General features: G+C 38.2%; 2 protein-coding genes across 2 annotated transcripts; both read right to left on the minus strand.

Annotated features, from left to right (window-relative positions):
• Nucleotides 1-1,336: 1,336 nt before the first annotated feature.
• LOC106074267 (universal stress protein MT2085-like) lies at nt 1,337-9,783 on the minus strand. Its single transcript, XM_056025568.1, has 6 exons — nt 9,628-9,783; nt 7,152-7,340; nt 6,167-6,259; nt 5,104-5,213; nt 3,329-3,502; nt 1,337-1,528 (listed from the first exon to the last, which is right to left on the minus strand). Exons 2-6 carry the CDS (start codon nt 7,336-7,338, stop codon nt 1,439-1,441), a joined length of 654 nt encoding a protein of 217 aa, XP_055881543.1. The 5' UTR covers nt 7,339-7,340; nt 9,628-9,783; the 3' UTR covers nt 1,337-1,438.
• Nucleotides 9,784-14,896: 5,113 nt separating this feature from the next.
• On the minus strand, nt 14,897-25,554 carry LOC106074269 (universal stress protein Sll1388-like). Its single transcript, XM_056025573.1, has 5 exons — nt 25,447-25,554; nt 23,109-23,298; nt 21,919-21,996; nt 18,398-18,498; nt 14,897-16,999 (listed from the first exon to the last, which is right to left on the minus strand). The coding sequence occupies exons 2-5, from the start codon at nt 23,251-23,253 to the stop codon at nt 16,688-16,690; spliced, it is 636 nt and encodes a 211-aa protein (XP_055881548.1). The 5' UTR covers nt 23,254-23,298; nt 25,447-25,554; the 3' UTR covers nt 14,897-16,687.
• Between the last annotated feature and the right edge of the window lie 1,470 nt (nt 25,555-27,024).

Consider the following 27,024-nt stretch of genomic DNA (forward strand, 5'->3'; position numbering starts at 1 on the left):
CGTGAATGTACTGGCTTGGAAGTACACATGAAAGTACTGGCTTGGAAGTAGACGTGAAATTACTCTTGTTCTCTGCCTCAAAATGTTCATGTCATCTAAAAATAATCTGTCATTTGGGAGGGAGAAAGAGCTAAACCATCGCGTGCCTAAAAGGCTCCCAAATAGTGTTTTGACTCAAAAACAAAGGAATAAAATTGCCTTATGTTGATTACATACGGGCCCCATATCACAAATAGCTTTAAGGCTTTATCAGGTTGTAGTGTAACCGAGTTGATTTTCTGCGTGCGTCCAGCGTGTCAGAAGGTCATGTCCAGTGTGTGTGTTTCATGTCCAGTGTGTGTGTGTGTGTATAGTACTGCATCAGTGTTATGCGAGACGCGCTGGTTTCATTCACTGTTTACTATGGTCTAATTTTGTCCAATAAAGCCATGTTTGTTTGTTTGTTTGTTTGTTTGTTTGTTTTCCATGTTTCGGATGTTCTTTCAGAGTTGAAGATAGTTTACTTCCTAGTCCAAACCTCCCGCAGGACGACGGGGGATGGGAGCGGGCAGGGTTTGAACCCTCGACCGTCGATAAATTCGAACGACAGTCCAGCGCGCAAACCGCACGACCAGGCAGCTATCCCATGTTATTGTGTATACTTGTATTTGATGTTTCATTACACAGGTCTAAGTCTGATCCTATGTGCACAATAAACTAATTTTATGAGCCCTCTAACCGACTTATGGCAAAATAAAAATATGTTTAAACCAAACCCGGATGTACTTTCTATTCTATTCTTGCAGACATTAAGTTTATTGGTATGATCAGGTCAATCCGAGACCTTTCGTATTAGAAGCCCTCAACAGTGACCTGAAACGTCACGACCTGTGGAAAGTTTAGAGTTTTTAGACTAATAGCTCGTTGCCACCTCGTACAGACCTGGGACGTGGTAACGAGCTTTTGGTCTAAACTTCCCACAGGCTGTGACCTAGCAGGTCAGTGTTCAGGCCTTCTTTAACAGTTGTTCTAGGTACTGCCCAGGAGTAAAGGCGGAGAAGAGATAAAACTATGTTGCAGAGCCGGACCAATATGTATGTGTGTTTTGTTGGCAGTTGATTGTCATATCATCACTCATCATTGTAACTTGACATTCAGATTCTCTTTTGGCGCTCATTCAGTGGCGCAGCAAGGTATCCGGCCCTGACTCCATGATTGTTACGCCATCGGGTGTGGGCCCCTAAATGGTCATGGGCCCGGGTTCATTGAGCCCCTTCGCGCCATGGATGCTGCGCCACTGCTCTCATTCATTGCTTGCCTAGACTCACTGCACTATAAAACGTTAACAAACACTTGAAACTGTTCTACAGAGTTATTTTATTCATCCCAATTTTGGATTCCATATGGACTTGGATATAGTGGTGAATGGGACTCAGGATGACGTTTACTGTTCTTTTTTCTATTTGCCGGAGACCTGGAGTTCCTCTGGGTTAGGCGGAACAATGGCGCTGGACTTTCTTCGTAACATTTTGTTACGGCAAACTACAACCTGTAACATTGAACATAGAAATATCAAACCTTATACCCTTTCATGTTATCTGTAGATTTTCATATTTAAGCAATAAACTGTAAGTACTTTAAAACAGAGGAAAAAATCGAGTTCGGAAAATTTAAATAAAATTTAACATAAATAAGCAATAGATGAAGATGAAGATGTCCGCTTTATTCAAACTGAAGTGAAGTTTTATTTGTTGTGACATTGTGGGTCTCCAACCGAACACTCTGTTAGAGAAAATGGAATTCGTATAGAAAGGGGGAATCTAATGCCCAGTGTGGGCTATAATCAATCAATAAATAAATAAATTCTAGCTTTCATGTAGCGCTACTTTCATGCTTATAGCATGCTTAGAGCGCCTATGGCCCAATCTCATTTGTGGACCAGTGTGTGTGTGTGTGGGGGGGGGCTCTGGTAGAAGGTTTTCCGTGCTGCCTTTAGGTGCTCAGTAAGCACAACTCTGCTCGAGTCTGGTGTCGAACTTCGAGTCCCCTTCATAGGGAGCCAAACCAAGCCCAGTTCAAGTAACTTTCGCCTTGCAGATAATGGGGAAAATCCACAAAAGGCTATTAAAATTTACCTGAAAGTAAATGCATCTATCTAGCATCTAGAAAGCTGTAAGCAGCGCCCCCCTCTTCTCGGTTGATAATGCACAGGGCTAACAACCCGTTAACCCTATCATATCCAAATATTGTTACGAAGGCTACAAGATATGAAAAGATGTCTTCTAGATGTAGAGCAGTGGTTCTCAACCTTTTATGCTCGCCGATCCTTTTTTACAATCCCCCACTCTGCCGCGACCCCCCTCCCCACACACACACATACAGCAATAGAAGAGTAGACAATAACAATCCACATTTTCGATGGTCTTAGGCGACCCCTGGCAAATCGTCAATCGACCCCCAAGGGGGTCGCGAGCCACAGGTTGAGAACCCCTGATGTAGAGGCTGGTGAGTTCGGACATAAAGACGAAAAGCTTCAAGAGAGGTCTGAACTAAAGGATGTGTCTAAGCAGGCCAGAGTCTTCTATTAGCTGTAGCTCAACTGGGATTAATGGATATTATACTTTTAGGCCTATATGCAGTTTTTCTAGATCCAAACGTTTAGTAAAGCAATGAATTGAATAAATAAAATACAATAATAATAATTTTATTTATAGAGCGCTGTTAACAAACAAACTGTAGGCTCAAGACGCTGTGATAACATTACAAACATAAACACGAGAGCTAAAGTAACAAACGAATCTAAAAAAAAAGTTTTAAACAGAATATATAGGTAGTAGAAGACTCTGGCCTGCTTAGACACATTCTTTAATTCGGACCTCTCTTGAAGCTTTTAGTCTTTATGTTCAAACTCATCAGCCTCTACATCTAGAAGACATCTTTTTTATATCTTATAGCCTTCGTAACAATATTTACCATCTGAGAAGAGGGGGGGGGGGGCGCTGCTTACAGCTTTCTATATTCTAGATAGATGCAGGAAAGCGTGATCGAGAGGCCAAGTGCGCTTGAACTTGGCTTGGCTTGGCTACCTAGAAGGGGGCTCGAGGTTCGACACCCGACTCGGGCAGAGTTGTGTATACTGAGCGTCTAAAGGCAGCACGGAAAACCAACTCCTAGATACCCCCTCCCCCCCCCCCCCACTGGTCCACAAATGAGATTGGACCAAAAGCCCTCTGAGCATGCTATAAGCATTAAAAGTAGCGATATATATAAAAAAAAGCTATTTAAAAAAGCTATAAAGCTATAAGCTATATAGAAATGCTCTTACGACGGAGCAAGGGACGGAACTCACCGGAACGTTAGCATGATGGACCACGTGATCACTGATGGTGCCTAGCAACGTACGTCTGAAGGCGCTTCTTCCTTTACAGCCAATCACAATCAAGTCACACTTTTCTTCATCCGCTGTTTTCAAGATGGCGTCTCCTGGATTTTTAGCCGACACAGCACGAACTTTTCCATGAGCCTGTGATTGAAATATTTTTTTTAGACTTTCATGTGTACTATTTCAAAAAAAAAAAATTGCAACTAGATAATTATATTCAAATTTAGAGAACTACAAAAGAATAGAAGAGTTTGGATGCATCATCTCAATTTAAGTACTTTTTCATAGTTCATACGTAAATAACGTAGTCACTTTGTGTAAGTCAGTCTCTGTAAGTCAGTCACTGTAGGCATTAACAGGAGTCCTTTAGGGATGCGGGGGTCTTCCATTCTGCAGATACGCCCTGCTCATCACAGCTAGGAATGCATCAGTATTGTGAGGATGGTTTCGTACACTTCAGTATCTGGTATTTTTTCTTGCCATGTAACATTCAGTATATTTCAGAGACAAGTCATGTGAAAAAAAATACCACAGATATATCCAGACACATATCTACACATATATCCACACATACATCTACACATATATCCACACATACATCCACACATATATCCAGACACATATCCACACATATATCCAGACACATATCTACATGTAAATCCACACATATCCACACCTATCTACACATATACCCACACATTTATCTAAACATATATTCACACGTATCCAAACAGATATCCATTCATATATCCAGACACAAATCTACATGTATATCCACAAATATCCAAACAGATATCTACATGTATATCCGCACATATCCACACAGATATCTACACATATATTCACACAGATATCTAAACACATATTCACACGTATCCACACAGATATCCACACATATATCCACACACTTATCCACACATATATCTTAACACATATTCACACGTATCCACACAAATATCCAAACATATATCCAGACACGTATCCACACAGATATCCACACAGATATCCACACATATATCCACACACTTATCCACACATATATCTTAACACATATTCACACGTATCCACACAAATATCCAAACATATATCCAGACACGTATCCACACAGATATCCACACAGATATCCACACATATATCCAGCACATATCCACACATATATCCAGCACATATTCACACATATATCCAGACACATATATCCAGACACATATATCCAGACACATATATCCAGACACATATATCCAGACACATATATCCAGACACATATCCACACATATATCCAGACACATATCCACACATATATCCAGACACATATATCCAGACACATATCCACACATATATCCAGACACATATATCCAGACACATATATCCAGACACATATATCCAGACACATATATCCACACATATATTCAGACACATATATCCACACATATATTCAGACACATATGTCCAGACATATATCCAGACACATATCCAGACACACATATATCCAGACACACATATCCACACATATATCCAGACACACATATCCACACATATATTCAGACACATATATCCACACATATATTCAGACACATATATCCACACATATATCCAGACACATATCCAGACACACATATATCTAAACACATATTCACACGTATCCACACAAATATCTACACATATATCCAGACACGTATCCACACAGATATCCGGACACACATATCCAGACATATACCCAGACACACACATGTCTCCTTGCTTACTGAGTGCTGGAGTAAAATGTCTTTAAACTGTTCCAACTTGCCATGCACCTGTTCCTCCCCTTCTCTCAGTTTCTGGTCAACTAGTTCTCTATCAAACACGTACTTGACACCTGGACATGGACACAAGACAAAAAAAAAACAACAAAAGATTGACTAAGGATAATGGACATTTGTCATAGGATATTGACATTAGAGATGCCTGCCATCTACCTTGTCAAAAAGACATATGAACATCTTGGCATCTGTCATCTGACAGTAGGATAATATATTAGGCAATTAGTATACGACATTGGGGTTAGCTATTACGTGAGATCCGTCTCTTGACTGTATCATAAGAGATACGTGACATCTGTCCCTTGAGTGTGTCATAAGAGATACGTGACAGCTGTCCCTTGACTGTGTCATAAGAGATACGTGACATCTGTCTCTTGACTGTATCATAAGAGATACGTGACATCTGTCCCTTGACTGTATCATAAGAGATACGTGACAGCTGTCCGTTGACTGTATCAAAAGAGATACGTGACATCTGTCCCTTGACTGTATCATAAGAGATACGTGACAGCTGTCAACTGACAGTTACATAAAGATACGTGACATTTGTTATACTACAGTAAAAAAAAATACATTAATTTGTTCCGCAAAAATGATATAACAGTTACTTGACATTTGTTGTAAGACAGTGACTTAAGAGTTACTTGACTTATGTGACAGTGAAGTATAGCTTTATACAGTGCTTTTGTTTTGTTTTTTAAAGAAAAAAGGTGCCAGTACTCAGTGATAGATCGCCCAACTTTTAACTACTAATCAATTACGAATACACGTTAAAATGCAAGAAAAATAATACTTTTTTTTTCACGCATTGAAAATGGTGCCGGTACGCCGTACCGATGCGTACCGTCACAAAAAAGCACTGGTTCTATATATCTACATGTAACAATAGATTTATTTCGGGGTCCTATTAATAATATTGTCACTTCCACTATGTAATTACAAAAGAACATAGTGTACGTATGCTATGTAGTTAGTACTAGTTAGAAAAGTACCTAGTTAGTGTAATTACCTCCGCTCCAGTGGTTCTTGACTTCTTCCTGCAAGTCTGGACAATTGAGGAGTACAACGTAGTCCTCGCTGCTCCACAGGTGACTGAAGTACCCTTCAGAGTGAGAATGATCAAAATGACATATGACCTAAGTGCCCTTCAGAATGAAATTTAACATTATGGCCTATGACTCAAGTACCCTCCAGAGTGAAACTTAACAGAATGGCATAAGGCAAAAGTACATTTCAGGGTGAGAATTATCAAAATAACATATGACTGAAGTACCCTTCAGGGTGAGACTTACTAAAATGACATATGACTGAAGTACCCTGCAGGGTGAGACTTAATAAAATAACATATGACAGAAGTACCCTGCAGGGTGAGACTTAATAAAATAACATATGACAGAAGTACCCTGCAGGGTGAGAATTATCAAAATGACATGACTGAAGTACCCAGCAGGGTGAAACTTAAAATGACATATGACTGAAGTACCCAGCAGGGTGAGACTTAAAATGACATATGACTGAAGTACCCAGCAGGGTGAAACTTAAAATGACATATGACTGAAGTACCCAGCAGGGTGAAACTTAAAATGACATATGACTGAAGTACCCAGCAGGGTGAAACTTAAAATGACATATGACTGAAGTACCCAGCAGGGTGAAACTTAAAATGACATATGACTGAAGTACCCAGCAGGGTGAAACTTAAAATGACATATGACTGAAGTACCCAGCAGGGTGAAACTTAAAATGACATATGACTGAAGTACCCAGCAGGGTGAAACTTAAAATGACATGACTGAAGTACCCAGCAGGGTGAAACTTAAAATGACATATAACTGAAGTACCCAGCAGGGTGAGACTTAAAAAAATCTTTTCAACAACCGTGTCCACCCATCTGTTTTGTCCATGAATGCCCGACCTGAATAGAGGAATTGTAGTAATAACGATAAGGTGAATAAATAATAACAAATAGTGATTGAATGGAACGCATTCCTTACATTGACAAGCGTAGTTGGAATGGTCACTTCCGTCCACGCCAACAAGAACACGTTTCCCTGTAGCCTCTGACCCTTTGCCCGTCAACCTGGTCAGGTGATGGTGGTGATGGTGATGATGGTGCTGGTGCTCACCTGATGGTGTGGTCATTGGGTCTAGCGACATTCTGATCTCAGGAATACTCGCCATTTCTTCGCCAAAATATATATATATATAAATATAAAAGAAAAGACTTGTTATTTGTTACAAGTTAAAGTGTATTTCAGTGGTGCTCTAGCTACGACCTGCGGGCCATATTTGGCCCATGCTGCTATTTGGGCTCTCTGATCTTCTACCCATAATGCTTATTGAAGCTTAAGAGGATTAGTTTCATTAGAAGATTTTTGTACACTGATACAAGTTATTTGTTTGACATGTTTCGGAGCTTCCTTCAGATTTGAAGACTGTAGCTTCCTGGCCCAAGCCTCTTGCGGGAAGGCGGATGGCGAGGTTCAAACCCGAAATCATCGATATAACAGTTCAGAGCGCATACCACACGACCTGGCAGCCATCTCGCACGGGAGTTTCTATAACCTCCAGGCTAAAAAAAAACGTTTGGAATAACTGGTCAATAATACTCTGTAGGTCAAGGGTATTTCTACACTGTTTAATTTATCCCATTTCAACGAGCGTTGTAATGAATCAAGGCCTACATTTCCTTCTTATCTATCAGCTGCGTTAGCCGTATAGAACTGAATGGTTACACTTTTAAACGACAATAAACGCTTGCTTTACGGAACTTTTGATTAGTGAATTTAATGTCAAAAGTTTTCAACTCCAGGCTGCTTGATTATTAAAATGTTTGCTTTCTTGTAAACTGTTAGGCGGCTGGTTCGAATCCCTGTGTGGACTAGTCTTTTGAATTCAACATTTTTTAGGGCGCGCCTGAGTCCTTTAACTGTAATAAGTGTCTGACATTAGTTGAAAAGCATAGGCGGATGGTCATTGTGCTGACCACATCACAACCTCGTGAAATATCATCATCCTCATCATCATCACTCCTTTGAGTTCCTCATGGCACATGGCTGCCTGGTCGTGCGGTTTGCTCGCTGGACTGTCGTTCGGATTTATCGACGGTCGAGGGTTCAAACCCTGCCCGCTCCCATCCCCCGTCGTCCTGCGGGAGGTTTGGACTAGGAAGTAAACTATCTTCAACTCTGAAGGAACATCCGAATTATATAAAACATTTTACAAAACAAACAAACATAGGGCCTCGACAAAAACACGCCACTCTCCACGGTCTCTTGCTAGTTTTTTTGATGGTGTCCCAGCTCTTCCCGGTCTTCTATGCTCCTTCAAGTACAATGCGTCGCCATGTTCTACTTGGTGTTTCTGTGCGTCGTGAAATATATGCAGTAGAAAAGGATGAGATTGTCACTATATTCCCTGTCTAGGCCTACAGCAGGGTCTGATAGGAGAACTTTACCAGTCATAAGCAAATTAAGCTAACAATCTGACACTCCTTTAACATAGACTTTTTAAAAATGTATGTGTAACCGTCGCGCTCATAACGCGAGTGTCGTGTGTTCAAACCCCATTCTGGACTAAATTTCTATTTGTCAAAGACATAAAACATGTCGGTTTAGCTTATCAAAATATTTAAACATAAAACAAGAATTGATTTTAAAATGTATAGATTCTATTACTTGTTTACATTTAGAGGCATGGAGGAAAGTAGCTGGCAGCAGATGGCCTCTGAAAAAGACAGTTGGAGAGCTCTTGCAAAGGCTGCGGGACAAACATTTGAGACCCAAAAGAAAGACCTTATTGAAGACATGCGCAGAAGACGAAAACTTAAATAGACCGCAGGCGGGCAACGGCTTTGTCTGTACGAGATGCGGTAAATATGCAGGTCGCTACTGGATTTTGCGGAATCGAAGACATCACCATTATGAGAACAATTAGCTTATTGTTATAGTGACTGATCAATTAATCAACTCATTGTTATAGTGACTGATCAATTAATCAACTCATTGTTATAGTGACTGATCAATTAATCAACTCATTGTTATAGTGACAATGACCAATCCATCAACCCATTGTTATAGTAACAATGACCAATTGATCAACTTACTGTTATATTTAGACTTCGACTCTAGACATACTTTTGATTCCGTGCTACAATTAATGAATCTCTTTATTTGCTTATCTTTCGAAATGTTGAACAACTTGTAGGTAAAATAGTCATTATTCACGATACTGTCCAAAAAAATGGACAAACGGTATTGTACTTCGAACACAGAAATTTCGCCATTTCCGGCCGTCTTTTCTGAGGTTCGGGGTTTGATGTAATAATCTTCAACAGTGAAGGAACATCCGAAACACGTAACCTGCCTAAAATCAACAATAACTAGATATTTCTCTTCAATTTTAAAAACAAAAATCTTATGACCAGCAAAGACTTTAAAATATAGTTTTAAGTTAATTAAATGTACAAACCTCTCTATTGGATACGAAATTATTTATATAAAATTACTACGGCACTTTACGGTGTAGGATTAGCTACAGTGTGAATCTGATCTTTGATGAGTTATCCGTGGTGAAGCTGCATAAATTGTGACCTAGGACGCAAGGGGCGTCATACCTGATTATCTTATACCACAGTTCCCCGCCCACTTGCTAGGCACAGCAGAAATCTGGCATGTAACACCTGGTTTTCTCATTCGTCATAATTATGCCAGATAAACTACACGATATCAGCCTTCTATTGATCTACTACCTGCCTAGAGAAATGATACTTTTCTTTTTAATGACCTATCGATCAACTGAATAATTGACTAATTAATCAACTATCGTTTCATTTTTCAACATATGAACTAATCCATTGATCAGCTGATAAAATTATCAACATCGCATTAGCTTATCAATATTAACTATCAACTGATCAACATAATAAGTAATCAACTGATTAACTGATTAACTATCAATTAATCAACTTAATAACTGATCAACTAACATATAATAGTTTTTCGTGGCTGATTCAAGCAGCCTGTCCTATGCTTTAAAGCCACTAGGAAAAGATAACATATATGGATTGGTCCTAGCATATAGAATAAAGAACATGCTGCTATGTTTATATCTGTGTAAGTAATTGATTAGGTTGTGTTTTTGTAATGGTAAGTTATGGATTAGTGTTATGCATTTTTTCTGAAGTGACTTAATTGATTTTTATCAAGAGTGGGAACCTGTGAGACCCTTTGTCTACTACTTTCAATAATGACAGATGAAATCTAGATCTATAGTCACGTGGGCTTCGGGTCACGATGGAGCTTGTTTATATTTTATTCGCTTACAGTATTTACACATATAAGTAAATTATTGAAAGGGAGATAATTCCTTTCTGGTTAGAGGATACCCTTGAACTTTCGGTTTGAAAAACTATAAATTTTAAGCTGTATTTGAAGTCTACATTTGTGGATTTATTATTGAATTTGAATTGTGAAATGTATTATTCCTGGCAGACTAAAAGGAGGAACTCTTCAGTACTGTGCAGAGACGAAAGCTTGAGCTGGTTTGGTCATAGTGTAAGACATGACTCACTGTCAAAAGTCATTTTTCAAGGTACAGTGGATGGAGCACGACGAAAGGGTCATCCAAAGAAAAGCTGCTGGACAATGTCAAAGAATGGACTGGCCTCTCTCTTGATATTATGTTAAGAACAGCTGCCGACAGGTAAAAACGGATAGATTTGGTTACGCGAACTGTCAGGCACCCCCCTACGACGAAAATCAATGGACAAATGAGATCATTGCTTAATATATAGTGTGAGTTTAATCGAGTTTAAGCTCTTTCAGACTATTTCAGAAATGTATGCGAAATACATGGTACATACTTTAGGACCTACAGCATGAGCAGAGAAGTTTTAACTCTTTCTCTCCGTAGTTATTAGTCCACATTCTGACGGAATTCTTCAGTTTGCTCATGACTAGTTCACTCCCCTGTTATGATGAAGCTTCAATAACATTTTTTTGTTTGTTATCAGAGGATTTTTGATTTGGTCTAGAATTAAAGGGGAATGTATGCTCGTTTTATATAACACAAAATAAAGTTTCTAAAATTAAATATTAATTTAGTTTAATGAGGTCAAATCAACGATGGTACCGTCGATTAGGAGAGAAAGAGTGAAAAAGTATTCTGATTGTCCACAGTCCTCAATTTCTAGTATCATCAGTATCTATCTATGATCTAGTATCGTCTCTTTACTCCAGTGCCCATCTTAAACGTTACTGTCTCTCAACTCTTCTTGACACTCTAATAGTTCTAGTGCTATGCTGGTTTTATCTTTCTTGTGTCACAACAACTATCCAATTATCTCCCTTTATTTGTACACTTTTCTCCACAATTACGAAAACAAAAATAAAATTTTTTATGTATTTAAATTTTAGGTTCAAACTGTTTGCGATGATAATCGTTCTCAAAATTTTATGCGTAACTTACGAGTATCAACAAAATATAGTGTGCAGTATTGGAGTTGAAAGAAACGCGATGGACCTCACTCACCAAAACGGTCACGTGATAACCATTGATAAAACAACGGGAAAAAAACTGTCACGTGATAACCATTTATAAAACAACGGGGGGAAAAAACTGTCAGGTGATAACCATTGTCGATTCGAATTGCATCGTAGGTTGTATATAATGGATAGGGAAGCACGTGGTTTATTTTGCTTGTTTACGATTGGTGAATGAGTTCCAGTGACGTGTTACCCTACCGTAAGCATGTGATCAGCAGAACATGTATTGAAATGGATATAAAATAATAACCAAAAAGGAATACCTCAGTGGAGTGTTTCCCAAACTTTTTCCTTAACGGAACACTTCACACTTTCTGAATATTTAGCGGAACACTTTGCTAACTTTTTTTTTTTACAGAGATCAACTCACGTGGTGGCCTACTAGTTAATAATTCCAGTAGTTCGTGGAACACCTATTCAGGCCTCGCGGAACACAAGGGTTCCACGGAACACAGTTTGGGATACACTGCCTCGGTGCATTATTGCTGCTTATTCTTTTGTATTTTTAACTATTATTTTATACTATAAAAAAAATGGACGACGCTGCCACAAAAGATTGAGAATCACTGCCTTCAGTGAATGTTAACGCAACCATCACCGAGAACGGTAATTTGAATTCAAGGGACACAACCGTAAAAAAAAAAATCTACAAGTTATTTTCCTCAGTAATCTGATCTTAGCAGTATGGCGCCACACAGTAATGAGCGTATTTAAATGAGACTGAATGGAAATGGAAATGCCATTCTTTAGACCTGTATCTGTTCTTGCTATTTTTAGAAACACCAGTAGATGTACTCTCGACTACTGGCTTATTTTTAGCCTGCGCTCCAGTACTTTTTACAAAGCTTCTATCAACCAACTCTGTCTGTCTGTCTGTCTGTTTGGTAAAAAGTGTGTACACGTTATTTCTCCTAAATTCATTGTCGTATCAAGCTTAAACTTCGCACAATTATTCATTAACACAGACGAGACATGAATAAAAAAAAAAACTAAAACAAATTAATTCCACTTATCTTATTCATGGCAAGCCAGTAACACAGACTAAAAACGCAAAATACCTAGGTGTTATAATAAATGAAAAACTGTCATGAAATCCCCATATTGATGAAACTATCAAAAAATCAAACAAAGCATTAGGATTTATTAGAAGAAATTTCTATAAATCAAATAAGAACATAAAACTAAAATGTTATTTAACCTTGGTTAGGCCAATAATAGAATATGCATCCTCCGTTTGGGACCCCCCAACTGAAGAAAACATTAAGAAACTGGAACAGACACAAAATAGAGCAGTGAGATTATAACAAACGAATATTCACATTTGACTTCAGTAACTTCTTTAGTAAAATCACTAAATTTAGAAAGCCTTTAGGATAGAAGACTTAAAAGTAAAGTAGTAATTATACATAAAACACTAAACCATAATCTTCAAATACAAAAACAAAATTTAATAAAATACTCAGAAAGACACAAAGATTCCACACGTAATATGCTAGGACAAATCTGTACAAATGCTCCTTTCTCCCTAGCGATATTAGAGCATGGAATGGGTTGCCTCAACTAGCCAGAAAAACCAGTGACTTGGCAGAGTTTAGATCATTGGTTAATATGCATGACTAAATGCATGACGCGTATGACATAATCATCTTCTTTTTGAAGTAACGTGTGTATCATATAAGATAAGACAAGATGAATCAATAAAAATAAATAGACAATAAATCACTGGTAAATCATTATTTGTTTAATAGCGACAAGGGAAACCATTACTTCAGTACTCACAGATAAGGCTAAATCTGTTGGGTTTAGTCACCTTAAATAATTGTTAGCGCTCTTTCTCCCTCACGCATTTTCTAATCAAGTTAATACTTTTAAAAGTTTAAACAATTATTTATAGTACAAAACACGAATTTATAAACAAATATACTCAATAAGTCAATTAATTATTGGTAATTAATTATTTTGTTTGATATTGAATAAGGAAAATAACTTGTACATTATTGGTAGATGTAGTTTCAAGTGCAGATTTCTTCCCCTGTACATTAGTTTTTTGTTGTTGTTGTTGTTGTTGTTGTTTTAAAAAAGATTTTTTAATCATTTGCTTGTTGTTACTTGATTATTATGGATTTTAAAGTAAAATAAATACATAATGACTTGACTTAAATTTTATGTTGGATTCAGAATTTGATCAATAAATTTAGTATTTGATCAATATACATAACTGATACATTTCAATAAAAAAACAAGAGATAGTTGACTACACTTCTGCTTGCAATTAAAATTTGTTACAATCCATTTTGTTATTTACTAGTAATTTCTGGATAGGTGAGAGTGAGATTTATTCATAATTTGTGTTCTTGAGACTACGCCTTGACCCTAGACCAATAAGAGAGTTTTTCTGTTAGTAAAAAAAAGTAAAGATATTCTGTTTCTGTCGCCCACGTTTAAAGAGGGTGTCATTTGGTCAGCACAACGACCAACCGCTTTTACTTTTCTCCAGCTAATGTCAGGTACCCATTAGAGCTGGGTGGACTCAGAGGCGCCCTAAAGATCCCGAAATTAAAAATCCCAGGCTTCACCAGGATTCGAACCAAGCGCTTTGCCACTCAGCCAAGGTTCCTCATTTTTCTGTTAGTTCTGATTCCAAACACCTGTTTTGTTGTTTGTTTGTTTTTGTTTGTTTGCAATTAAAACACCAATCTTAAGGAACGGTGTATGAATTGCGGGGGACTGTTGAGGTTTTCTTAAATCCCTGCCATTCGAATGAACTCTGTTCCATTCTGGAACTTTGTTCAGTCTAGGGGCCTAATTGTCTCTATGTTTCCGTTCGGATACCATGTTGAGGTTGATAAGCGCTGCCTGGGTATCTTGTTAATAGAAAACATTGAAGTGAAAGTATTTATAAACATAGGCAACCTGAGGCTGCTCTGTGGAGAGTAAACTTTCCTTTACATGCTAGATGCAATAATAATAATAATAAGGCTTGTCTTCGAGTCCGAAGATTAGTGAGGAATACAGTATTTCCCGTGGCAGATCTTAGTTCGTGCATCTCAAGGAAATAGATAGTAATTGCGTCATTCCAGTTCTTAATGTTTCAAGTACTCTCTAAGCTCATTTCTTTTTTACAGACTCATGTTCACATTGACATCAACACAATAGAGACAGGAAGTGCAGAGAGTACAGTAAACACGTCATCACAGATTTTGAATCCAACTTTATTTTTTACTAAATCAACGATCAAACAGAAAATATAAAATTGTAATATTCAAAAAAACCTTCTCACATTCATACACATTCACTAACCCATATTGTGTTGGACACTACTCGTAAAGAAATATATTTTTTCAAACATAAGAGCTCTATTGGTGTTGGGCTTTACTGATTCGAATCACACAAAAAATGGACACAAAATGTTTAGTTTAGAGATAACCTCCTTGTATATATTTCTCTTTTTTTTTTTTAAGGGCTAACGCTTATAATTTTTCGCTTTTCGCCACCATGACAAGATACGCTCCCTCATAATTTAACACAAGATTTGATTGCACTTTGGCCATGTTAACACAAACCCTTCAACCCACGCTCATATTTAAAAGGTGTTAGCATCTACATGAATAAAGTATCATTAAATTTGAGACGGTGACCTATGACCCTAGACAAGAATGAAATAGAAAAGAAACTATACATCATTTTGCAAGCTCAAAATCACGTTTCTAAATAAAGGGCTTCTTGACATTTTACACCTGCTTGCTTGTCTAAAGCCTACATGTATATTGTGTAAGCGGTTTTTCAGAAAGGGCCTGTAACCTGTAATAAGTGGTTCCAGGTTTATCTGGGATGCGCTTACAGTGACCAGCTTCTGGTCTTACAAGGAACCGACCAGCTTCTAATCGTACAAGGAACCGACCAGCTTCTGATCTTACAAGGAACCGACCAGCTTCTGATCTTACAGTGAGGCAGTAAAGAGAACAACGCCAGCAGATCTTGGTCTGTTTATTAAAATTTTCTATGGAGCAGCCACCGTCTATCACAAATTTCAGAGGGATAGCAAGCCATGACCTGCGATCCACAATTAGCCCACCTAGAATGAACGTGGAATATTTTGCACAAACTAAAGTAACTTACAATCTATTCAATATGGCTACTGTATGCGCATACATATTACGAGTAAAGAACGCCATCTATTTACGCCAGTGATCAGTGAATTCATTTATTCACTTCAAAAAGATGTGTAACAATTGAGTACTTTGATGAATCAAAACAATAATAATACTTTTTAAAAAAAAATTGAAAACATCATAAAATTACGAGGTAAATAAAAGAATATCGAAGAAGAATGATCGCCCATGATGAGACGGGCTGATCTCCCTTGCTCTACACAGTGAAACAGTTATCCCCCTTCGTTAGAATAACGAGAATTATAAACCTAATACGTAATACAAGGTATGTACATGAAATAGAATGAAAGAACGCAGTAGATTAATGACCCAATTTTGCCACAACAGACCCAGGAGAGGACTTTTATAGCTAAGTAGGGCAATATTTAGCAAAGTAGGGCTGATTACAGCTAAATGGGGCAACTTAAGCCAAAGACCTCGCTTCACAGCTTCTTATTTCTCTAACAATATTTTGGGGGCAACTTTTTGAATTAATATAAACCTCTTATCCCCTCCACAATCTATTATCCCACCTTTTCTTTATTCCTGAATCTCTACATCGGAATCAACTCGATTGCCGAGTTCCCACAATGCTGAAAAAAAACACTGACCTATGTAAAGGGGGTATTTATATTTTTTGTTTGGGTTAAAATAAAATATGATGCATTTCTTGCTGCTGTTCCATTGTCAAATAAACAGACTATTTAGGAAGACATACGTTATTACTAGATCTTCAGTTCCGGACTCTAGATGTTAATCTAATGGTTCACAGTTTCTCCTCCTATGGAATGTGACAATGATAAATAAAGTCGACAGCGTTGCCTGGTGGGTCGGTTACAAGCCTGCGTAGCTTGCCTTGGTGTCGGACTCGCTGTTTCTGGACCTCTGCCGAACGAAGTCGCCCGCCTTGCTGCTCTGGCTGTGCCGCCTCTGGCCGCTTCCCGCGGGAAGGGGCGGGTGGTACACCAGGACCGGCACCTGGCTGTGGTGCACCACGTACCCGCACACGCTGCCCAGGAGCGCCCTTCGGATGATGCCGTGGTCCCTGCTGCCCAGTATGATCAGGTCAATTTTCTCCGTCTCCGCCTCCTTGATGAGAGCTTGCCCGGCATTGGTGCCTCCGAGGATATGTACGCAGCCTTTGACCTGTGGGGAAGACAATAAAGTTTATGACCTATGACCAATTAATTCATAGGGTCAAGTTTCAAAACATTTAAAATCTTATCTTATCTTATATAATACAGACGTTACTTAAAAAAAGAAGATGATTACGTCCTACGCGTCATGCATTTAGTCATGCATATTAACCAATGACTTAAATTCTACCAAGTCACTGGTTTTCCTGGCTAGCTCAGGCAACCCATTCAATGCTCTAATAGCACTAGGGAAGAAGGAGTATTTGTACAAATTTGTCCTAGCATATGGGACGAGGAATGTGCCTTTATCTTTGTGTCTTTCAGAGTATTTTATTAAATTGTGTTTTTGTATTTGAAGATTATGGTTCAGTGTTTTATGTATGATTGCTACTTTACTTTTGAGCCTTCTGTCCTGAAGGCTTTCTAAATTTAGTGATTTTACTAAAGGTGTTACTTTAGTCTAATGTGAATATTCATTTGTTATGAATCTCACTGCTCTATTTTGTGTCTGTTCCAGTTTCTTAATGTTTTCTTGAGTTGAGGGGTCCCAAACGGAGGATGCATATTCTATTATTGGCCTAACCAAGGTTAAATAAGTTAAATGTATCCAATATTAAAAGTATGTATCAAAATTAGTTGCCCTCAACGCCTAAGTCTTTGTCCCTGGCAATAGTTGATCCCTGATAGGTAAATCAGTGTCAGGATTTTGTGATTTTTACCATCACAAAAGAGATACAAGACACCGATAGCAAAGACAAACAGACACAAACACTCTTTTGTTCCCCTGGCAATCAAATCATTGAATAAGAACAATCTAGTATAAACTTTGTCACATGTAAATTATGTTTGTAAAAATGTTTGTTGTAAAATGTTTTACTTATTTCGGATGTTCCTTCAGAGTTGAAGATAATTACTTCCTAGTCCAAACCTCCCGCAGGACGGCGGGGGATGGGAGCGGGCAGGGTTTGAACCCGGGACCATCGATAAGTCCGAACGACAGTCCAGCGTGCAAACCGCACGACCAGGCAGCCTAGTGTGAATGTACACTTTGGTTTCTTATAGTTATAATGTTTTTTGTTTGGTGTAATGCACAAATTGTAAGACAAATTTCCTAAGGTATAATAAAGATTATTATTATTATTATTATTATTATTATTTATGCATCTGATATTTCAAACACGTAGGGCTTTTACATAGCGACAGATTTTTTGTATTTGCGCATTTTGGGTTCACAATATTTAGACATTAATATGCATTTAACTTATCTCCCATATAATTGTTAATAGAATCTTCTAAATATGTTATAAATATTTCAGTTTGGGGAGTTTCGTAATAAATCGGTTTGCGCACCACACCAGAGAGCGTGTCTCAGGTTGTGGATTAATGAAATGAAATCAAAAGCACTCACTCCTGACTGTTTCAGCTTTTCCTTCAGTGAATTTCGTATCTCTATCACTTTGGACTGGAACTCAATCACGTGACTGGACATGCTGCTGAAGAAATTGTCGACTGAAAAAAAAAACATTCGAGTCAATAAAATGACGGAAGACATTCTTGTTGGTTTTGTGACATTCCGGACAGTCTACACAACACGTGAGACATAAAAGATACAAGCCACGGCACTTGCACTTATTCAAGACTTATAGATAATATGTGATTATCAGCGTCGGATTTAAGAGGGGGCGGTGCGGGGCAACGACTCCACAAGAGGGGGGAATCTAATTTCGATAGCTTTGCAACTTTTTGTATGCTTAAAATCATATTTTAAATCTTACAATCTGCAACATTTGAGCGGTTAGGGAATTCCCGTTTGTGGCTGCTTCTAAAATGCAAATGCAGCTCCAGAGTTACGACAGTTCGTCAACCTTCCACAAACTCAAAAATCGAACGTTTTTTAAAAAATACAATATACATATTACTTTTAAAAAAAAAAAAAAAAAAGAAAAATAAGATTAAATTGACAAATACCGTATTTGTTTCTTCTAAACTATGGCAAGCTTGAAGATACAAGTACTTTTATTAATAAGTGGATTTGTTTTCAGACTTACGTAAAATTTTAGAAGCCTACACACGACATGGCCTAAGTTGTGCCGATGTGCCAAAAACTCAAAACTCAAACTCAAACCTACACAAAAATCCTGCTCCGGAGCCTCTACCTACTTAAATCCGGCCCTGAGGATCATAAATACACAGCCAAGACTGTCACACAGACTTGCAACTCCGACAGAACACTCCATCTGACAATACTTAGCCAGAACACTCCCTCTGATAATACTTAGCCAGAGCACTCCCTCTGACAATACTCTTGACCAAAACTTACCAGTCAAGTTACCCGCCCCCCCCCCCTCCAAAAAAACAACTGGGAAAGAATCACATAAGCACAGACAACTCGGCCTTTACGTTTGCCCTGGATTGAGAAACAACTGTGTGATCTCCCCTCCCTTCCAATTACCACTCTCATTACAAAGCTCACTGTTTGTCTGTCTGTCTGGTACAAATCTTGTAGATGAATTCCTCAAAAAAAAAATTAACCAAGTAGTTAAGTAATTAGAGGTAATTAATTAATAATCTTTTTTTTTTTTTGGGGGGGGGGGTTCTATATAAAAAGGGAGACAAATCTTGCAGCATTGAGAAATATGGCAGCAACCGTAAGGTTCTTTCCTTTATTTTCAAAGCATTTTAACTATTGAATTTAATATTTGGCTTCTATTTCTCTCAAGACACCGGGCCCGATCATGACTCTCACTCTCCCCTTCACCCATGTTTTCATTGTCCCCTTATCAGCAGGGCCGTAAAATCTTGTCTAGTAAACTACATAGATCTAAATCCTACATTTCATTTCTCTGTTTTCAGTTTCAATTGTATTGTTGAGTCTGGTCTTCTAAACATTACACAATACTAATAAACAAAAACAAAAATGATCGCTAAATAAATGCGAACCTGGAAACTTGTCAAAAACATCAACAACACGCAGGCTGTGGTCTCCCCTTGACTAATGTCTACCACGTCACTGGTTTATTGTTAGATAACCTTGACCTTCTATCAAACTTACTAGGCTATCTGTCTATAATCTTCACTATTCTAAAAACCAGATCTGGATCTAACCGTTTCTCAATCAATACACAGCCTTTGTTGTGCTGGCGGGCCGTGGCCATCCTATTTATCGTCTGCTAATGAAACTGTTACTTCAAATCACTATCAACTGCACCGGGTCCACAGCATTTTCAAAGAAGATTAAATCGCAACGAAGATTCACTAATTATTAGTGAACACTAGCATCTCTGTAATTTGAGAACCATTCTGCACTTGTAGCGCAAATGTCAACACAAACCTAGCTCAAGGTCCACTACTCTAGGAACGCCATATTCAAAATATAGAGGCCATCTGTTTGCATTCGAAACGTAGGCTTCTGTTATTTATCTGCTTTCATTATAATGATTGGCATGCATAATTATCACACCGACGGCATTAATAACAAGCTAAAAACGTGAGATAACCCAGTTTTCTATTCAGTTGTATTTATCTATACATAATAAACAGACATAGATCCTTTTTTTTTTCCTCGTTAAAAAAGTAGCCAAAATAATGAGAGACTGTTGCAATTAATAAAATGGAAATAATTATGGGATTTAAGAGGTTATTAAAATGGGGGTGCTCGTTTTAGCTCAAGGGAAACTCCACTGCCGAGTACAGATTAGAGATGGGAATCGAACTCATCTTTTAAAGTTCGGGTTCGGTTCGGTCAGATCTAAAGTTCGGGTTCGGTTCGGTTTGATGTTATGAAATAATGTAATAGCCAAAACTATGTACATGCAAAAAAAATGTTCAATTCATTTTCTAAGATAAAACAGCGATGCCAAACCTTACTCAGATAACTGGGTCATTTTAATTGTCAACACTCGTGTCTTGCTTACGTAACAGAAATGATACAAAACATATTCAATAAAAAATAAATCACTTTTATTAGAAACCCGTGGATATATAGTGGATGTCGTTAAAAACTTTTTTTTTTTTACTAGAATATTTCGCCGATCAGTTTTAAAGTTCGGTTTTGGTTCGGTTCGGTCGTAAGTGGGGTTCGGGTTCGGTTCGTTTCCCATCTCTAGTACAGATAGGTAGATATGAGTTATCCCAGCAATCTGGAAGTGGGTATAGTTATTTCTTATATAAGTCCTTTAATCAAGTCTTAATCACTTTCAAAATATTTAATGTTGAAGGTTCGAACCCCGACGCTTGAGCTTCAACATTTAGGTGGTAGGGTGAATCAAGGCACTGCTAATACTACAGTAGTCTAGAACTAAGACAAGAAAAACTTTTTTTTTGAAATACCTTTTTGACAAACAAATTTGTATATTAAGTGCGATTGCATCAATTAGTTTGGATCAGTCATGTGGCTACCTACTTAGTTTGAATAAATCTGTGAGGTTAGAAATATTTTTACTAATTGTTTCTTGGTCAGCTTTTAGCATTCTCAATGAGCTATGATCCACCTGTCTGGACCAGGTGTGAAAGGGGGAGGGAAGAAGAGGGGTATCTTGGTGAATGATTACTTGATCTTTTTTTTTTTAAATGCTTAAAAAAGTGATCACTCAGGGCTCAAGAGGGGATTGATTCAATGTATACCACCTTATCGTTCAATATTCCTAACAAAATAATTAAGTCCCAATAGTTAATTTCCTAATTGTTTTTTTTTTTAAATTATTATTATTGATTCTTATGTTGTCAGGTAAAATAAATAATAGTGTAAAATTTCAGTTTGGTCCGAGATTGGGTGTAGGAGAAATAACATACACAAACTTTTGACCAGACAGACAGAGTGAGTTGATAGAAGCTTTGTACAAACTAAGTGCTAATCGCTTGTCTGACGACACTATCGTTGAAAAGAATGAGGTCGGAGTTAAAGGAATTAAAGGAGTTAAAAGTACTTACAGTTGAACAGAGACCCGGCAGCTGGACAGTAGCCAACGTAGACGAAGTCGTCAGGCTGGCGGATGTTGTCCATATACCCTGGAGTGGACACAACAGAAAAATTAGGGATGTTCGGACAACATAAAACTGCAGAATCTGATTGTGTAATGTAGATCTCATAGTTGAGTTAGGTGGCGCGGTGGCTGAGCGGTAAAGCGCTTGGCTTCTGAACCGGAGGTCCCGGGTTCGAATCCTAGTGAAGCCTGAGATTTTTGGGCGCCTCTGAGTCCACCCAGCTCTAATGGTTACCTTACATCAGTTGGGGAAAAGTAAAGGCTGTTGGTCGTTGTGCTAGCCACATGACACCCTATAGTCTATAGTAACCGTAGTCCACAGATGACCTTTACATCCTCTGCCCTATAGACGACAAGGTCTGAAAGGGGAAACTTTTAAACCTTATTTTAATAGTTGAGTTGACAATTATTATTTAGTTTGTTTAAAAAACTTGTGATCAGCTGCCAGTCACAGAGACAACTCTGTTACAGCGCCACGCAACCTTAAAGCTACAGTCTTTAATCAGTCTTACTACTTTTGCTTTCACATGTCAAACGAAACAGTTTAAACATCTGTCTCGTAAGCCCAAAAAGAAAACAAGACATTAACCTGTGATAAGCTAAAAACACGAATCGTTAACTAAAGAATCAGAACAATATTTAGTCAAACTGCTGGTTACAAGCAAAATATACACTCTAAATACTTACTCTAGACTCTAAAGTAATATGTATTCAAAAAGGATTATTTATGTGTCCTAAAATTTCTATTCATGCATATATAAATATGAAATTAACATGCACTTTTTATTTTTATGTACTGTAAATGTTAATTTATATGCACAGTAAAATGTCCTTCTAAACAAACCAAAATTACTCTCAAATGTTCAATGTTTATATATGCACTTCAAAAAATGTCCATCTATATCCAAAGCATAAAGTGCGTTCATATATGTGCACTCTAAAAAGTCTAAATGTGAGCACTTCCGAATGTCTTTATGTGCACTCTATAATGAATTTATGTGTTCACTCTAAAAAAGTTCAATAGAAATGGACTTTTTAAATGTCCGACACAGATCTAAAATGCCTATATATGTTCACTCTAAAAAAGTTCAATAGAAATGGACTTTTTAAATGTCCGACACAGATCTAGATACTTACAGTCAAAAGCTTTCTGAGCGTCGGCGGTTCCATCCATCCCCACCAGAATACGCCTGTAGGTGCTAGGCACATCCCCTTCGCCCATGTTGGCACTGTCCACCTCATTGTTCTGTCCATTCCCCAAGGCAGCACTTTCCGAAGCCATTTTAAAGCCCCACACTTGATGCAACCGTTTAGGTTTAACTGGCCACTGTTGAATAGTAAGACACGCGTGAAGCACTGATTTCTAAGCCTGCACTTTAAACAGATAAACAATTCTGCGCACTCGTGTTGACAGGCTGTGCATGCGAATGTTATGATAAGTCGCCTCTGAGTCGGTACACGGTCGACCTCCGCCACCGCGGTAGAAAACAGGTCGCCAATTTGTTAATCACTGCTGAGCTAGAACACGCAGAGTATTTTTCTTTTTCCCCAAAGCGCATTATCTGTTAAGTCAAGTCTTGCGTTAAGATGAGACTACAACTGGTCTTTCTGGTCGGGAGAATGGGGGGGTGGGGTGGGGGTGGGATTAGAGATACACTCATGGGTAGGGTGAGGTGGTGGGGAGATATGGACAAGTCTTGCTAGGTCAGAGGCAGAGGTGGCTAGCTTTTAGGAAACATTTTGAAGCAGGCATTAATTCATAGGCGACCTTCTGTACATTATAGAAATGCAAAACTACGAACATATTAAGTCTTGAGTAGAATTACTTAACGTACGGCGAAAGGATAATGTGTCCTCTTTTTTTTTTGTAGGTCATGCCCTCCGTCCGGCAGCGCAGGTATTTGGAGGACCTAAGCGAAGTGAATTTTGTAACCCCAAGTGAAAATTAAAAATAAAAACTGAAAAATAAAAATCACGCAATTTATTAAAAACATCGAAATCAATCAATCAATCAATCGGCCGTTAGAATCAGAATCAGAGTCTCAATTCTCAAACGTAGGCCTATAAGATTTGGAAAACCTTAAGTTATAATAATCTTTTTGTTTTCTGGTATGTAGTTTATATATAAATAAATAGAATATGCATCCTCTGTTTGGGACCCCCCTCAACTTAAGAAAACTTAAGAAACTGGAACAGGCACAAAATAGAGCAGTGAGATTCATAACAAACGAATGTTCACATTTGACTAGAGTAACACCTTTAGTAAAATCACTAAATTTAGAAAGCCTTCAGGACAGAAGACTCAAAAGTAAAGTAGCAATTATACATAAAACACTGAACCATAATCTTCAAATACAAAAACAAAATTTAATAAAATATTCAGAAAGACTCAAAGATAAAGGCACATTCCTCGTTGCATATGCTAGGACAAATTTGTACAAATGCTCCTTCTTCCCTAGTGCTATTAGGGCATGGAATGGGTTGCCTGAGCTAGCCAGGAAAACCAGTGACTTGGCGGAGTTTAGGTCATTGGTTAATACGCATGACTAAATGCATGACGCGTAGAAAGTAAATCATCTTCTTTTTTGCAGTAACGTCTGATAAGATATAGTCTATATATTAAATATATTATAAGATTAGAAGATATTTTGAGCTATTGGAGTAACTTGCCCATTGATTTTACTACAATACTAGATCTATAGAATGTCTAGGATTAGGACTACGCGGGCACGTTGCCCTGCCTCATCGTGGCGCCCGCGTGGAAACGGCCATAAGAGGAATTGGCTAGGCAAAATGGGTAGCAAAACATGACTCCCGTGGGGATGCCCACGGGTAGACGAGAGTCAACCCATAGCACGGGCGGGGTTGTAAAAAAGTCCCCACGAACACGTCACACATCCATGCGCTGTTCCTCAAAGGGACCGTTACATCAATGGCGGTTCCCACACAGCTAGCTTGGTACAACGAAGGAAAATGACGGTGGCTCCCGGTGCCCTCGGCCTTCGGCCATGTGCAGCCAAGCATGCGTCGGGGCCAAAGGCATTGGAAACAGCAATGTTTTACATAGGCATTGACTCGGGTCCCTCTCAAACAGAACTGTGTTCCCACAGGTTTGTTTTTTTTTACTGTTCGGCTGGACGACCAAACAGGTTTTTTTTCAAACTTAGAGCTCGAAGAGCCTTCGGCTCAGCTCTTAGACATCAACAAGGATTAGGACTAAATATTGAGTAGGAACTAGATCTAGATCTAGGTCTAGACTAGTAACGTACGACTTTTAAGACTTAGCTAGAGTGTATCTCTAAAAATCTATTCTAAGACTGTTACAGACTAAGAGTCTCCAGAGTATATTTAATATTATAATCTAGATATCAAAACTTAGATTGGATTTATGTCCATGTAGATCTATCGTACCTGCATAGAATTAATAGCAATTATATCTGCTAGTTTTATAAATAATTATTTAATCTAAGTCTACCTTTAATCAGTGAATTCCAATACTTCGCTTACAAAACAATTCATCAATGTCAAATAGTGGCCATCTTCTTCTTTTTTCTTCTTCCTCTAACTGGAATTTATGAAAAAAAATTAGGGCGACAATTTCAATGACGTCATTAGAACTGATTAAAACTTTGTAGTACCATTAACTATGCATTGACTATTCAGTAGTATTCTTATCTTATCTTAACACTTGTAAAAAATTGTCCTAGCGTATGAAATAAGAAATAGTCTCTATCTTTGTGTCTTTCTTAGTATTTCATTACGTTTTGTTTTTTTATTTGATATTGATGCTTAAAGGAGACGATTTATTATAGTTGCTTCTACTCTAGAAAACGCTTGAAAGACTTGATCAGACTTGAGTTTATAATGTTTTAAAGGAAGACAGCTGGCAGTGGCTGGCTACTGGGTTAGCCGGACAGCTCTTACGATGACCGCGGAATGAAAAAAAAAAACAACATCGTTGAACACATGAGCGGACGACTAAAATAATATTTAAATTAACTTCCGGGAGACATCAACTTTGTCAACGTTTTTGGGATAACTAATTAGGTCACACCTGGGTCTGATTAGCCACTTTAAATTGTTGAGTCTCCCAACATTTTTTATATAGATCAAAGTCATTCTCCTGCGATGTTCAAGTTCAAGATTCGTTTAAATAGAAGCGAAATTCAATGTAGTCCGCTTAACAGCAGCCACTGATAAATTTTCCAGTGATGTGGCAGGCCTGCGTCATCATTGTCTTCTGACAGGTAACCAGAATTTAAGTAGGCTTATGTATGTGGTCCTGTAGATAACGGGGGGGGGGGGGGTAGGTTGTCACATCCCTCCTCGGTCATTGTGTTTATTATAGTTTTCATCCATTTCCATTGTCGCTTTCTTTCTATCTTGTAAAATGTTTGTTTTACATATTCTGGATGTTCCGTCAGAGTTGAAGATAATCTAGATCCTAGTCCAAACCTCCCGCAGGACGACGGGGGATGGCAGCGGGCAGGGTTTGAGCCCCGGACCATCGAGACGACTGAACGACAGTCCAGCCAAGACCATTCGTCATAAAGACCGCAACACTGACCTGCGTCGAACAGACCTGTGACGAGGCAACGAGCTGGTCTCCCCTGCCCCAGGCATGTCATTGGTCAGGTCTTCTACGACGATTTGTCTCGGTCTAGTGCGCATACCGCACTGCCAGGCAGCCATCTTACCTATCACTCTTGGTTTTAACTCTTTCTCTCCTAATTGACGATACCAACGTCGAGTTGACCTCATTATAATAAATTAATGTTTTTTTTTTTTTTAATATTAATCGGCATTGTGTACAAAGAGCATGCAATTCTCTTTAATTCTTTACCAACTATAACATTTTCTCAACACAAACAAAAAAGTTAATGAAGTTTAATTAAAACATGATAGTGACATATAAATGAACAAAATGAGTAATTCCATTGGAACGTGGAAAATAATTACGGAGAGAAAGAGTTAATAAATTCTGTTCCCCTCTTTTCTCTATCTCTTACTTAGTATTTCTCTAGAGTCTACTTCGGAATCTATATATATAATT

The sequence above is a fragment of the Biomphalaria glabrata genome, chromosome 4, assembly GCF_947242115.1.
Source record: "Biomphalaria glabrata chromosome 4, xgBioGlab47.1, whole genome shotgun sequence".
Taxonomy (NCBI): Eukaryota; Metazoa; Mollusca; class Gastropoda; family Planorbidae; genus Biomphalaria; species Biomphalaria glabrata.

Coding starts and splice junctions, on each gene's coding strand:
- LOC106074267 (XM_056025568.1), bottom strand. CDS start 7,338: ATGGCGAGTATTCCTGAGATCAGAATGTCGCTAGACCCAATGACCACA. Junction 6,260..7,151: donor TTCCAACTACGCTTGTCAAT/GTAAGGAATGCG, acceptor CTCACTCTGAAG/GGTACTTCAGTCACCTGTGG. Junction 5,214..6,166: donor CAAGAACCACTGGAGCGGAG/GTAATTACACTA, acceptor GTCCATGTCCAG/GTGTCAAGTACGTGTTTGAT.
- LOC106074269 (XM_056025573.1), bottom strand. CDS start 23,253: ATGGCTTCGGAAAGTGCTGCCTTGGGGAATGGACAGAACAATGAGGTG. Junction 21,997..23,108: donor CGCTCAGAAAGCTTTTGACT/GTAAGTATCTAG, acceptor TGTCCACTCCAG/GGTATATGGACAACATCCGC. Junction 17,000..18,397: donor AAAAGCTGAAACAGTCAGGA/GTGAGTGCTTTT, acceptor TCTTCCCCACAG/GTCAAAGGCTGCGTACATAT.